General features: G+C 46.1%; 2 protein-coding genes across 8 annotated transcripts in view; one reads left to right on the top strand and one right to left on the bottom strand.

The window, feature by feature from the left end:
- Positions 1-15,693, top strand: part of CLTA (clathrin light chain A) — a 120,159-nt gene that overhangs the window by 84,358 nt on the left and 20,108 nt on the right. Inside the window, exon 5 of the mRNA XM_054519723.2 lies at positions 14,717-14,870. Coding sequence (XP_054375698.2) covers positions 14,717-14,831 — 115 coding nt within the window. The 3' untranslated portion in view covers positions 14,832-14,870. The remainder of the gene's footprint in view (positions 1-14,716; positions 14,871-15,693) is intronic.
- GNE (glucosamine (UDP-N-acetyl)-2-epimerase/N-acetylmannosamine kinase) overlaps positions 1-15,693 on the bottom strand; it is a 62,793-nt gene that overhangs the window by 35,565 nt on the left and 11,535 nt on the right. For 2 of the 7 annotated variants that reach the window (XM_024251682.3, XM_009244269.4), the window contains exon 1: positions 7,630-7,776. Coding sequence is in view for 1 of the 5 variants with exons in the window: in XM_054519333.2 (XP_054375308.2) it covers positions 7,891-8,262 (372 nt within the window). In the remaining 4 variants the exon portion in view is untranslated. 7 annotated transcript variants of the gene reach the window in all.

Here is a 15,693-nt window from a genome sequence, read left to right as displayed (position 1 = left end):
CGAGCTTGGCTCACTACTACCTCCGCCTCCCAGATTCAAGCAATTCTCCTGCCTCAGCCTCCTGAGTAGCTGGGATTATAGGTGCCCACCAACATGCCCAGCTAATTTTTGTATTTTTAGTAGAGATGGGGTTTTGCCATGTTGGCCAGGCTGGTCTTGAACTCCTGGCCTCAAGTGATCTGCCCACCTCGGCCTCCCAAAGTGCTCGGATTACAGGCATGAGCCATTGCGCCCAGCCTCCTACAAACTTTCAAAGTGATCTTCCTTTCCACCATCTCTTCCCTGCCTAAAATTACCCTTCTCTGTGCCAAAGCGCCAGCCATACCAAACTGCCTCCAGTTCAACTAGTGAATCTCCGTATATCTGTACCTTTATAGATGCCACCTACTTTTTCCTAAAACTTCCTTTCCTCCTTGCTGGTCTTCTACTCATCCTTCAAAACTCAATCTAAGTGTCATCCTTTCTGGAAAGGCTTCACACAAACCTCAGGTCCTCCTCCCCCACATTTCTCAGTTGCTGCCTCGCTCTGGGCGTTATGGCCCTCCCATTCACAGATATACTATTGCTCAGCTCCACTGCTTGCTCATCCCTCCCTGCCATGCTATACCCTCCATTCAAAAAGTAAAATCACGGGCAAGGAATAAGAGATTTGTTTTATGGAATATTTTTTTTAAGTTTTTACGTTTTTGGAGATGGGATCTTGCTATGTTGCCCAAGCTAGAGTGCAGTAGCTATTCACAAGCACGATCATAGCTCATTGCAGCCTGGAACTCCTGGACTCAAGCAATCCCCCACCTCAGCCTCCTAAGTAACTGGAACTACAGGCATACACCACTGAGCCAGACTTGGAACATGTTAAACTTCTCTAAATCAACATAAAATTTCACCTCATGGACTCTGATCTCGATGTTCATGTTTCAGTAAGTGTATCAATATTTAGAACTTGTAATCAGGAATCCAGAGACACTTCAGTAAGGATTCCAATTCTAGGGGTGCCATCCTTTAGATGAGGGTAAACTCTGAAATTCACTGGAAATTCCATCAGTAGCCCTCTGCTGTTGGTACCTCAACACTCTCTTAGGCTAAAATTTTGTGACCATGCAAACGGTCCCATCATTAGGTCCACTCTGAATTTATAATCCCCAGTAAAAGCTAATTTCACCCAATGGCAAACACTTACAATATAATGAAACGGGCATTCCGCCAAGAGAGTTATATTCAGAAGACCCAAGCACTATCTGATCTTTTTTTTTTGAGACAGAGTCTCGCTCTGCCACCCAGGCTGGAGTGCAGTGGCGTAATCTCGGCTCACTGTGACCTCCGCCTCCTGGGTTCAAGCAATTCTCCTGCCTCAGCCTCCCGAGTAGCTGGGATTACAGGCATGCGCCACCATGCTGGGCTAATTTTTTGTATTTTTAGTAGACATGGGGTTTCACCATGCTAGCCAGACTGGTCTCGAACTCCTGACCTCATAATCCGCCCGTCTCGGCCTCCCCAAGTGCTGGGATTACAGGCATGAGCCACCGCACACGGCGCACTATCTAATCTTTAAAGAGACAAAAATATTCTTCCAAAAATGGTTGTCGTAAGTGTTCTTGTACATAATCCTTCTTCCAGTGATCAAATTTGAGCAGAATAAATTGTTGGTAATATTTAATTTGCTGAGGCAAAACAAATCATTCATGGTTTGTCAATTTGTATTTATTTTACAAAGAACAGTAAATGTTCCATCTGGCAGTACTAAAATGCCTCGTACTTACCAGTTACTCAAAGGTTATTCTACCTAAACTGAGAGCAAGCTGGCCACATAAATAAAAGGTGAAAAATACAACAATGTTACCTAGAAACCTAAAAAACCTTAAAAAATCAAAGCTTTTTTAAGGAAAGAAGTTAAATCTTAAAAATAAAATTAAGGTAAAATGCCTTTTTAAGGGGAGGTTTTAAAAAATAATTTTAATTAACTCAATTTTTGATTAGGTAGTATATTCACATGGTTTAAAATTGAAAAGTCACAAGAGGTTAAGTAGCAATAAGTCTTTTCATCTGTGTTCCCCAGCTAGCTAGTTCTTTTCCCTGGAAGCAAACAGTTACTGGTTTCTTATCTGTCCTTCCATGGATAAACTATGATAATATAAATAAATATATGGCTCACGCCTGTAATCCCAACACTTTGGGAGGCTGAGGTGGGTGGATCATGAGAGGTCAGGAATTCGAGAACAGCCTGGCCAACATGGTGAAACCCCATCTCTACTAAACATACAAAAAAAAATTAGCCAGGTGTTGTGGCACACACCTATGAGTCCCAGCTACTTGGGAGGCCGAGGCAGGAGAATCACTTGAACACATGAGGCGGAGCTTGCAGTGAGCCGAGATGGTGCCACTGCACTCCAACCTGAGCAACAGAATTAGTCTCTATCTAAATATATATATACATATATACGTATATATATATGTATATATACGTATATATGTATATATGTGTGTATATATATGTGTATATATGTATATATATGATGTGTATATATGATGTATGTATGTGTATACATACACACATACACAATGTATATTACAAAATTGGTAATATATTCTGCAAATTGTTGGGGCAAATCTTACTTTTTTTTTTTTTTTAAATACAATCTCCCTCTGTTGCCCAGGCTGGAGTTAAGTGACATGACCTTGGCTCACTGCAACCTCCACCTCCCCAGTTCAAGAGATTCTTGTGCCTCAGCCTCCTGAGTAGCTGGGATTACAGGTGCCCACCACCACACCCACCTAATTTTTTTTGGATTTTTAGCAGAGACGGGGTTTCACCATGTTGGCCAGGCCAGTCTCAAACTCCTGACCTCACGTGATCCACCCACCTCGGCCTCCCAAAGTGCTAGTATTACAGGCATGAGCCACCACGCCCAGCCACAAATCTTACTTTTTAAAATGCTTTTAATTATGACTCAAATGGTAGAATGAGAACATTTAAAGATATTGGAAATATCAAATCTAAAAGTGCAAAGCTTTGGAAATTGCTGGCCATCAACTTTTCAAATATACAAAGAGTTATAAGAGCCCTAAAATTTAGCAAAAACATTCAACTTTGGCTGGGCACAGTGGCTCATGCCTGTAATCCCAGCACTTTGGGAGGCCGAGGTGGGCAGATCACCTGAGGTCACGAGTTGGAGACCAGCCTGGCCAACATGGTGAAACCCCATCTCTACTAAAAATACAAAACTTATCAGGGTGTGGTGGTGTGCACCTGCAATCCCAGCACTGAGGAGGCTGTGGCAGGAGAATTGCTTGAACCTGGGAGGCAGAGGTTGCAGTGAGCCGAGATTACGCCATTGCTTTCCAGCCTGGGAGACTGATTGAGACTCCATTTCAAAAAAAAGAAAAATTAGCCAGGCATGGTAGCGCGTGCCTGTAATCCCAGCTGCTTGGGAGGCTGAGGCACAAGAATCTCTTGAACCCAGAAGGCAGAGGTTGCAGTGAGCCAAGATCGCACCACTGCACTCCAGCCTGGGCAAAAGAGACTCTGTCTCAAATAAATAAATAAATAAATAAACAAAAACAAGAAATCTGGCTGGACATGGTGGCTCATGCCTGTAATCCCAGCACTTTGGGAGGCTGAGGCAAGAAGGACTCCTTGAAGTCAGGAGTTCAAGACCAGCCTGGGCAACATAGTAAGACTCCTGTCTCTACAATTTTTTTTTAATTAGCTGAGTGTGGTTGTGCACACCTGCGGTCCTAGCTGTGTGGGAGGCTGAGGCAGGAAGATCACTTTAGCCCAGGAGTTTGAGGCTGTAGTGAGTTATGATCGTGCCACCGCACTCCAGCCTGAAAGATTGAGCAAGACCCTATCTTTAAAAAAATTAAAATTTAAATCCAGCCTGGGGCAAGTAAATTTCCTTTTGTAAGAAGGCAATCACTTTTCATCAGTACTTACAATGGACAGTCTTGATTTGACAGAATGCAAAAAGCTGCTTTCAAGAATTGGGTTTCAGCCGGGCGCAGTGGCTCACGCCTGTAATCCCAGCACTTTGGGAGGCCGAGGCAGGCGGATCACCTGAGGCCAGGAGTTCAAGACCAGCCTAGCTAACATGGCAAAACCCCGTCTCTACTAAAAATACAAAAATTAGCCAGGCATGGTGGCAGGCGCCTGTAATCCCAGCTACTCCGGAGGCTGAGGCAGGAGAATAGCTTGAACCCAGGAGGCGGAGGTTGCAGTGAGCCGAGATCCTGCCACTGTACTCCAGCCTGGGCAACAAGAGTGAGATTCCATCTCAAAAAAAAAAAAAAAAAAAAAAAAAAAAAGAATTGGGTTTCTCAGATTGCCAGTGAGTTCAAGATGAAGGCAAACTTGTCTATAAACCTGGCCTTAGGTAACATTGTTCTATTTTTCAGTTTACTCATATGGCCAGCTTGCTCTCAGTTTAGGTAGAATAACCTTTGAGTAACTGGTAAGTACGAGGCATTTTAGTACTGCCAGATGGAACATTTACTGTTCTTTGTAAAATAAATACAAATTGACAAACCATGAATGATTTGTTTTGCCTCACAGTATTTTTCTTTTTTCTTGAGACGGAGTCTTACTCTGTTGCCCAGGCTGGAGTGCAGTGGTGCGACCTCAGCTCACTGTAACTTCCACCTCCCGGGTTCAATCAATTCTCTTGCCTCAGCCTCCCAGGTAGCTGGGATTACAGGCGTATGCCACCATGCCCGGCTAATTTTTGTATTTTTTTAGTTGAGATGCGGTTTCAACTAAACCAGGCTGTTCTCGAACTCTTGACCTCAAGTCATCTGCTTTGGCCTTGCCTCACAAAAATTAAAAATGTAAATTAAAAGCCACAAGAGGCTAAATAGCAAAAAGCCTTCTCATATGTGTTCCCCAGCTATATAATTCTTTTCCCTGAAAGAAACTATAGTACAAATTGGAAAAGGACGACTGCACTCCAGCCTGGGTGACAGAGTGAGACCCTATCTTTAAAAAATTAAAATTTAAATAAAAAAAATAAAAACAAGCAATCTTTTAAATGAACATTATGAAGTAGGTGCATTGTCCAGCACAGAGCTCAGAACGTCAGAAGGTGGGACTGAATACTTGCATCCATTTCACTCTTCAATTCTATAATTGTACCTGAGCCACCAAAAGAAAGACAGAAAAATAAATAATAGGTGACAGATGGATGGATGATAGATGTTAGACAGATAGATGATAGTTTTCAGACAAGTTTGCCTTCATCTTGAATTCACTGGCAATCGCTGAAAAACCCAATTCTTGTTTTTTTGTTTTTTCTTTTTGAGACAGGGTCTCGCTCTCTTGCCCAGGCTGGAGTGCAGTGACACAATCTCAGCTCACTGCAACCTCCACCTCCCAGGTTCAAGCGAGTCTCCTGCCTCAGCCTCCCAAGTAGCTGGGATTACAGGCATGTGACACCATGCCCAGCTAATTTTTTTGTATTTTTAGTAGAGGCGGGGTTTCACCATGTTGGCCAGGCTGGTCTCGATCTCCTGACCTCAGGTGATCCGCCGCCTGGCCTCCCAAAGTGCTGGGATTACAGGCATGAGCCACCATACCCAGCCAGAGAAACCCAATTCTTTTTTTTTTTTTTTTTGAGACAGACAGCCTGTCGCCCAGGCTGGAGTGCAGTGGTGCAATCTCGGCTCACTGCAACCTCCGCTTCCCGGGTTCAAGCGATTCTCCTATCTCAGCCTCCTGAGTAGCTGGGATCACAGGCGCCCGCCACCACATCCAGCTAATTTTTGTATTTTTAGTAGAGATGAGGTTTCATCATGTTGGCCAGGCTGGTCTTGAACTCCTGACCTCAGGTGATCCGCCTGCATTGGCCTCCCAAAGTGCTGGGATTACAGGCGTGAGCCACCCCGCCCGGCAGAAACCCAATTCTTAAAGGCTACTTTCTGCATTCTCTCAACTCAAGACTGTCCATTATAAATGCTGACAAAAGGTGATTAACCCTTTCCAGAAAAATAATGTCCCACTCAACGTGGAAAGAGTTCTTTGTGAAGAGAATATTTTTAAGGCTATCAACTGAAAATAAAGAACACTTGGGTCAAGCAGTCACTGAACAGAGGAAACAACAGTAAACATTTGCTGAGCGCTTCTGAAGTGCCATTGTGCTAATAGCTTTCTTCACACGTATTAACTCATTTCATCCTCACAGCCCTCGTTATTAGCCCCATTTTACAGACAGGAAGCACAGAAAAAATAATTTACTTGCCCCAAATCACTGTTTAATAGTTCATCATTGGCCAGGCGCGGTGGCTGACGCCTGTAACCCCAGCACTTTGGGAAGCCGAGATGGGCGGATCACTTGATGTCTGTTCAAGTCCAGCCTGACCAACATGGTGAAACCCCATCTCTACTAAAAATACAAAAATTAACCGAGCATGGTGGCAGCCGCCTGTAATCCCAGCTACTTGGGAGGCTGAGGCAGGAGAATCGCTTGAACCCAAGTTCATCATTGAGAGAACCGAAAATCAAACCCTTGTGTGAATGACTTCAGCGCTCAGAACACTGTCCCACACCCAGTGTTTGCCTTGTGTCTGTTCATTCCATAAACATCCATGAGTACAAATCTTCCTCGAAAACATGATAAATCGCCCTTTCGTCAGTGCAATGAGGATGGGACTCACAGGAATAAGAAGGAAAGAGCTATATAAAGCGGTCTGAAACTCAGGGCCCCATTCCGACGCTATAATTCGGTTTGGCTTCTCCTGCGGCGCTCCTACAGTTGGGTTAACGAGTTACCTATACTGCGAAACTGTACCCCACCCCTCCTACCAGAGTAGTAAAAAATACGTTCTTGTGTTCTAACACTTTTACAAGCGTAAAACTGGGGGGAGGGGCCAGGCGCGGTGGCTCACGCCTGTAATCCCAGCACTTTGGGAGGCCGAGGTGGGCGGATCACAAGGTCAGGAGATCGAGACCATCCTGGCTAACATGGTGAAACCCCGTCTCTACTAAAAATACAAAAAATTAGCCAGGCATGGTGGCGGGCGCCTGTAGTCCCAGCTACTCGGGAGGCTGAGGCAGGAGAATGGCGTGAACCTGGGAGGCGGAGCTTACAGTGAGCCGAGATCGCGCCACTGCACTCCAACCTGGGCGTCAGAGCGAGACTCAGTCTCAAAAAAAAAAAAAAAAAAAAAAAAAAAATTGGGGTGAGGGCGGGGAATTAACGCTTCTCAAATATACAAGGAAGCCCAGACTCAGAATGTAGACTCAGAGCAGGGAGGGGACCTTTTAGCCCAGCCTTTTCACGCCAGGACAGCTCGCCTGCCAGGCAGTTCTCCACCCTCTCTCGCCCCGCCCCGCTCCTAACGGGACACTCAGCATCCCCCCGATTGGACAGCACTGTTCCAGGGGACAAGTCAACTTGGGCCTCCCTCTACATCCCCTCCCCTGCTCATCAGGGCCCACCCCGAGCCACACGGCGGAGCCCTGAATTGGGCTAAAGAGGTGCCCTATGGTGCAGGCCTGCAGGACATTGGGCGAGAGCCGGGTCCAGTGTGGGCCTCGGGGCGCGCCGGGGAGGGGAGGCCTGGGGCAGGAGGCCGGGGGAGGCGGCCCTGGGGGTGGGCAGGATGCTCTCCCGGAGTCCCCCGCCGCCGCGCAGCTCTCACCAGACGCCGTCAGAGGCTCCCTCCCACGCCGCCACCGCGCTCCTCCGGCGAGAGCCGAACCAAGCGCCACGAAACACGCAGAGCGCGAGCCTGCCCCTCGGTTTCCGCGCTCGGGCGCGCGGGTAGATGACTCGTCGCTCGACCTTGTCCCTACTCCTCGCTCGCCCAGCCACGCCCACCCGGAGTGCCGAATCCGCGAGCGCGCCCTGACGCCGCCCGAGAGGGCTCGCGTGATTGGCTGCTCCGGTCCCCGTCCCCCACCTTCCCGGCGGTATTTTGAGGCGCAGGCCGGGTGCAGACCAGCGGAGCATCTTCCATGGCCTCTGCCGCCCTGGAGCTGCTGCGGGGCTGTCCTGCCAGCCTGTGCTCCTGCCCCGAAGCGTCCTCCTCCACTGGCGACAGACGCACTGAAGCCCGAGTCTTCCCGCGGGGTAGTTGTTTTGGTCTTGCACCCAAGGAGGGATTTCTTGCGCCTCTCGTTCCCTCAGTTATTTCATAAACCAGGACCGCAACTATACTGTCGTGTAGCGCGGCCACCCCACAGCGGTCCCTGACGTTAAACCTTGCCGTGACTGCTAGAAGATACTGGTGGAGTGTGAATTGATGACCAAGGCATGGCAGAGCCTCTCTCATCTTTATAATCAGTTCAGCGGCGGCCTCCACTACAGGGAACTCTCAGCCAGTCCCAAGGCCTAGGGACATCCAGGGAGAAACGTGGCGGTGGTAAAGGGCTTGCGCAGCTCCTGAAGATAAATAAGACTTTGGGTTGTTGTTTTTGAGACAAGGATCTCACTATGTTGTCCAGGCTGGACTCGAGCTCCTGGCCTCAAGCCATCTTTTCTGGCTTCAGCCTTCTGAGTAGCTGGGACTACAGGCCCATGCCACCGAATCAGGCTTTAAGACTTTTTAATGACCCTTTCAAATTTCTGAGTCACTCCCAGCATTTTAGGAAGCCAAGGGGGGAGGATAGCTTAAGGCCAGGAGTTCGAGACCAGGCTGCGCAACAGATTCCTGAGTCACCATTGACAAGAAACTTTGAATGAAGTTGATGATACAAAATATTAACATCTTTTTTTTACAACCATTAAAAATTTACCACAGGTGAAACTAAGTCTAACAGTTCATTGAGATTTCTTGCTGTACAGCAAATTTCAAATCTCATCAAACTGCAGTGTGTGATGCATTTCAGTTAATAATGAAGCTCTAATTTGTAAAATACTTATGAACTCTTAGTTCCCCTGCAGCTAGCTTGGAGCCACGAAAAGGTCACATTGGGCACAAAAGAAGACATTAAGGGGTTTTTGCAAGGAAGTGCTATCAGATTTCTTTTTTGTTTGTTTGTTTGTTTTTGAGACAAGGTCCCACTCTATCGCCCAGGCTGGAGTACAGTGGTACGATCTCAGCTCACTGAAACCTCCACCTCCCAGGTTCAAGCAATTCTCCTGCCTTAGCCTCCCGAGTAGCTGGGATTACAGGCACACACCACCATGCCCAGCTAATTTTTGTATTTTTAGTAGAAACGGGGGTTTCACCATGTTGGCCAGGCTGATCTCAAACTCCCGACCTTAGGTGATCCGCCCACTTTGGCCTCCCAAAGTGCTAGGATTACAGGCATGAGCCACCACACCAGGCCCAGATTTCTTTTTTAAATCACATTGGCTGCTGTGTGTAGAATGGATTGGTAGCAGTGAAACTCAACTGAAGTGGATGGATATGATGTTTATTTTGGAAGTAAAATTGATGATACTTAATTATAGGTTAGATATAAGGGGATGGCAGGGAAAAAGACTCAAGAATGACCTCTGGGCCAGGTGTGCTGGCTCACACCTGCAGTCCCAGCACTTTGGAAGGCAGAGGTGGGAGGATCGCTTGTGCTCAGGAGTTCGAGGCAGCAGTGAGCTCGATCAAACCACTGCACTCCAGCCTAGGTGCTGGATCGAGACCTCATCTCTTAAAAAAAAAAAAAAAAAGAAAAGAAAGAAAGAAATGACTTCCAGGTTTCTGCCATTAGTAATTGGGTGGTTGGTTGTGTACTAAGATGAGAAAGGCTGGGAGAGTGACCTGGTTTGGGAAGAAAAAAGTGAAGTTTTAATTTAGGGCATGTTATGATTGAGATGCCTGTGAGCCACATGAAGCTATTAAATGTGCAGTGAGATATATGAATCTGAAGACAGACTCACCAGACTATAAATGGTATATTAGTTTCATATATGCTGTAACAAATTACCACAAAATTAGGGTCTTTAAAACAACACAAATTGGCCAGGCGCGGTGGCTCACGCCTGTAATCCTAGCACTTTGGGAGGCTGAGGTGGGCGGATCACAAGGTCAGGAGATCGAGACCATCCTGGCTAACACGGTGAAACCCCATCTCTACTAAAAATACAAAACATTAGCCGGGCCTCGTGGCGGGTGCCTGTGGTCCCAGCTACTCAGGAGGCTGAGGCAGGAGAATGGCGTGAACCTGAGAGGTGGAGCTTGCAGTGAGCTGAGGTCGCGCCACTGCACTCCAGCCTGGGCGACAGAGCGAGACTCTGTCTCAAAAAAAATAATAATAAAATAAAAAACACCACAAATGTATTATCCTACAGTTTTGGACGTTAAGGATCCAAAATGGGTTTCAAGGGACCAAAATCAAGGTGTCAGTAGGGTTGCCTTCCTACTGGAGGCTGCCAGGGAGAATTCATTTCCTTCCCTCTTCCAGGTTCTAGAGGCTGCCCACATTCCTTGGCATATGGCACCTCTGACTTCTGCTTCCCTTGCCACATCTTCTGTGACTCTGCTGCCTTCCTCTCTCACTTAAAAAGACCCCAGTGATTACATTGGGTCCACTCAGTAGTCCAAGATAATTTTCCCTTCTCAAAGTCCTGGTCACATCTGCAAAGTCCCTCTTGCCAAGTAAGGAAACATAGTAACAGGTTCAGGAATTAAGATGTGGATATCTAGGCCAGGCACGGTGGCTCACTCTTGTAATCCCAGCACTTTGGGAGGCTGAGGTGGGCGGATCATGACGTCAGGAGATAGAGACCAGCCTGGCCAACATGGTGACACCCCGTCTCTACTAAAACAAAATTAGCCGGGCATGGTGGCGCACGCCTGTAGTCCCAGCTACTTGGGAAGCTGAGGCAGGAGAATAAATGGAACCCAGGAGGCAGAGGTTGCAGTGAGCCGAGATCACGCCACTGCACTCCAGCCTGGGTGACAGAGTGAGACTCCGTCTCAAAAAAAAAAAAAAAAAAAAAAAAGATGTGGATGTCTTTGGGGAGCTATTTATTCTGCTTACCACAAGAGGTATTGAAAGTCACTTGAAGTCAGGCTGGGCGCAGTGGCTCAAGCTTGTAATCCCAGCACTTTGGGAGGCCAAGGCGGGTGGATCACGAGGTCAGGAGATCGAGACCATCCTGGCGAACACTGTGAAACCCCGTCTCTACTAAAAATACAAAAAAAATTAGCCGGGCGTGGTGGCAGGCGCCTGTAGTCCCAGCTACTTGGGAGGCTGAGGCAGGAGAATGGTGTGAACCCAGGAGGGGGAGCTTGCAGTGAGCGGAGATCGCGCCACTGCACTCCAGCCTGGGCAACAGAGCGAGACTCAATCTCAAAAAAAAAAAAAAAAGAAAGTCACTTGAAGTCAAGATGGGTATGTTGCTTTTAAAGTTACATAGTGTACCTCCAAATATGCAGAATAGAAGGTTAAATTTTTCTTCCCGAAAGGTAAGAAAAATTAACTTCAAAAACAATTTAAAATCTGGGTGCTGATTACATAGGTGTGTTTAGTTTGTAAAAACTCAAATCATATACATAATATATATGTACTTTTTATGTGTATTTTACTGTAATGTGTTTTAAAAATAATGCTTAATATAGCTAGAAAAATGTAACTATAAATATAAATACCTTCAACAGTAGGGAATACATTTTGAGAATTGTATGCACTTTCTAAGCCACTTGCGAGTTTTGTGTTTGACCAACATTGAGAATTTTATATTTCCATAATCATTTAACCTTAAATGAAATAATCTTTTTAGAATTTTCTTCTCTGCTTTCTTGAGATCAAATTGCCTCAAGGACCCTTAGGAGGCATTTTCTCTTGGCTTTTTGAGATCATTTTCCTATGGGTACATAATATTACATTTCTGGATTTCTGTTACTTTACTGTTTAACATTGTGAACTGACATACCAAAAATCGTCACTAGTTAAGTTTGGTTTGTATGATTTGGTTTCATTTGACTTTAGTCTGAGAACTCCACAAGTTGCAAAAAAATTACTTATGGCTTTGTAGTATAATAAAATCAGATTTTTCTAGAGATTACTCCATAAGCATAAATATAACTTCAAGCATTCAGGGCATAACTAGGCTATCAATGACTCCTAGGCTTTAAGAGATCCTCTAATCTAACCTTCTCATCAGAGGGGGAGACCTTCCTACGGCACTCCTGACAGATGCTTATCTGGCCACTTTGGGAACATTTCTTGTAACAGACTTGTCTTATTTTATTTGGTGGTTTAATTATTTTAAAGTACTCTGCCTCTCTGTAAATTCTACCCATGTATTTCGTAGCCTAAACATTTCTAAACTAAAATAGCCTGAACTATTCTAAACATTGTATCTATATTCATCAGTACTCATAACAACATTAAGATGTAAATTCTGTATATACCCCCTACTTTACAGACAAAAAGACCAAAATACGGAAGGCGAAGTTGCCTGAGGTTGCACAGCTGTTAAACAGAAGAGCCCAGCCCTTGATCCCACTTGCTTAGCTACTACCACCCAGTGTTTCTCTCTGCACTAACTAGAGCATTGCACTTTATAACACAAACCTATCTCAAGGTTCATCTCAGCCATCAATTTTTTTTTTTTTTTGAGACAGGGTTTCACTCTGTTGCCCAGGCTGGAGTGCAATGGCGTGATCTCGGCTCACTGCAACCTCTGCCTCCCAGGTTCAAGCAATTCTCCTGCCTCAGCCTCCCGAGTAGCTGGGATTACAGACATATGTCACCACGCCCAGCTAATTTTTGTATTTTTAGTAGAGACGGGGTTTCACCATGTTGGCCAGGCTGGTCTCAAACTCCTGACTTCAACTAATCTGCCTGCCTCAGCCAGGGTCCGGATTACAGGTGTGAGCCGCCGCGCCCGACCTACAGTCATCATTTTTTGGTTAAGTTGTTCCATTAGTTAAGAGTTCACATAACTCTTCTATTATCCAGCCCACATCTCTCTGAATGGCTCACGTCAAAGTCTTAAGAGATTTTAAAAGACATCTTTAAAATCAGGGTCTAATCTCTATGGCATTCTCCTGATGTATTAGTTTAGTGAGGCTTTCAAAAAAGAAAAGGACATTATTTGGCACAAATTTTTCTTAAAGTTTTTATTGAAGTGTTAATAAATACCTAAGCAGCACAGTTGAATTTCAAATTTTCATAAAGTAAAAACCGTCACTAAATTAAAGAGAGAAAATATCACCTGTGCCCATAGGCTGCCTCCTCAAGAGCTGCCTATTCGTTACCCATGAAAAAACCTGGCACCAAGCCTGTGGCTAGCTAATAGTGACAATGGTAATTAGCTAATGTGCATGTTAAAGTAGCTCTCTGAAACACTGGACTGGGGAATACGGAAAGGATTGGCCAGTTGGAAATGAAAGGAAAATGGGGCACCTTAAAAACATAGTCACAGATATGCTGTGAGAGGTAGTACAGGGAGGTCATAGGGAGAGAATCCAGGCCCTGACTTGACTTGAATCCTGAACAACTTTCTGATTTTAATCTACATGTATCCTTAAATCATCTTTTTATTTATTTATTTATTTTATTATGTTTTTTTTAGAGACAGAGTCTCACTCTGTCACCCAGGCTGGAGTGCAATGGTGCTGTCTTGGCTCACTGCAACCCCCACCTCCCAGGTTCGAGTAATTTTTGTGCCTCAGCTTCCCAAGTAATTGGGACTACAGGCAGGCACCACGATGCCTGGCTAAATTATTTTGTATTTTTTATAGAGATGGGGTTTCGTCATGTTGCCCAGGCTGGTCTCCAACTCCTGAGCTCAGGCAATCCGCCTGCCTTGGCCTACCAAAATGCTAGGATTACAGGCATGAGCCACCGTGCCCGGCCTAAATCCTCTTTTTAAAAAAGATGCCCTGTTCTTTGCATTCAGAAGATACTAACAGTAAAACTGTGAGCCAGGGAGGATCCCCAACCTTATTTCGATCCCCACTTCCAACCGATTGATGGTGGCTGCCTGGAGAACTGTGTCGAAAATGACTCTGGGGCTAGAGTTTACTGGAAAAGAGTATGTACTGTTGAGAGACAGGACTAGCTGGATTTCCTAGGCCGACTAAGAATCCCTAAGCCTAGTTAGGAAGGTGACCACATCCACCTTTAAACATGGGGCTTGCAACTTAGCTCACACCCGACCAATCAGGTAGTAAAGATAGCTCACTAAAATGCCAATTAGGCAAAAACAGGAAGTAAAGAAATAACCAATCATCTATTGCCTGAGAGCACAGCGGGAGGGACAATGATCAGGATATAAACTCAGGCATTCCAGCTGGCAACGGCTACCCTCTTTGGGTCCCTTCCCTTTGTATGGGAACTCTGTTTTCACTCTATTAAATCTTGCAACTGCACACTCTTCTGGTCCTCGTTTGTTACTGCTCGAGCTAAGCTTTCGCTCGCTGTCCACCACTGCTGTTTGCCGCAGTCGCAGACCCACCCGCTGCCTTCCACCCCTCCGGATCCGGCAGCGTGTCTGCTGTGCTCCTGATCCAGCGAGGCGCCCACTGCTGCTCCCGATTGGGCTGAAGGCTTGCCATTGTTCCTGCACGGCTAAGTGCCTGGGTTCGTCCTAACTGAGATGAACACTAGTCGCTGGGTTCCACGGTTCTCTTCCATGACCCACGTCTTCTAATAGAGCTATAACATTCACCGCATGGCCCAAGATTCCATTCCTTGGAATCCATGGGGCCAAGAACCCCAGGTCAGAGAACAAGAGGCTTGCCGCCATCTTGGAAGCGACCCGCCACCATGTTGGGAGCTCTGGGAGCAAGGACCCCCTGGTAACATTGTGATGTCTGCCATGTTGTTTTCTAGGGAGATGGAAGGGAGTCAAGGATGTTGCCATGTGTGTGCCATGTCTGCCCTAAGCCAATATCATGAAGAAATCAACAAGAGGTGGAATAAACTGAGCAATTCATCACCATATTAAGCTGGGTATTCCTGTTTAGTAAATATCTTTCCCTAGCTGGTAAGTATCTCACCCCATACTGTATCTGAGCCACAACACTTTTAATTACCAGAGTCTCTAGGGCAGCGGTCCCCAGTCTTTTTGGCACCAGGGACTGGTTTCCTGGAAGACAATTTTTCCATGGGAAGCAGGGGTGGGGATGGTTTCAGGATGAAACTGTTCCCCCTGAGATCATCAGGCATTAAATTCTCATAAGGAGCGTTCAACCTAGGTCCCTAGCATGCACAGTTCACAATAGGATTCGTGCTTCTCTGAGAATCTGATGCCACCACTGTTCTGACAGGAGGAAGAACTTAGGTGGTAATGCTTGCTTGCCTGCCACTTATCTCCTATTATGCGGCCCAGTTCTTTTTTTTTTTTTTTTTTTTTGAGACGGAGTCTCACTCTGTCACCCAGGCTGGAATGCAGTGGCGCAATCTTGGCTTCTTGGTTCACTGTAACCTCCACCTCCCGAGTTCAAGTGATTCTCCTGCCTCAGCCTCCCGAGTAGCTGGGTGGGATTACAGGCATGGGTCTGGCTAATTTTTGTATTTTTAGTAGAGACGGGGTTTCACCATGTTGGCCAGGCTGGTCGAGAACTCCTGACCTCAGGTGATCCACCCACCTCAGCCTCCCGAAGTGCTGCGATTACAGGCATAAGCCACTGCACCCGGCCTGGCCTGCGGCCCAGTTCTTAACAAGATACTGGCCAGTATCAGTCCATGGCGCAGGGGTTGGGGACCCCCTACTCTAGAGTATACAGAGGTAAAACACACCTTACAAACCAGATATCACTGCATACACCAGATTGTTTATAGCCTCCCCAGAAAAAAGAAAATTGCTC

This window comes from Pongo abelii, chromosome 13, assembly GCF_028885655.2.
Source record: "Pongo abelii isolate AG06213 chromosome 13, NHGRI_mPonAbe1-v2.0_pri, whole genome shotgun sequence".
In the NCBI taxonomy this organism is placed as follows: Eukaryota; Metazoa; Chordata; class Mammalia; order Primates; family Hominidae; genus Pongo; species Pongo abelii.
Note: the sequence above shows the minus strand (reverse complement) of the source record. Positions and strands in the feature narration are given on the sequence as shown.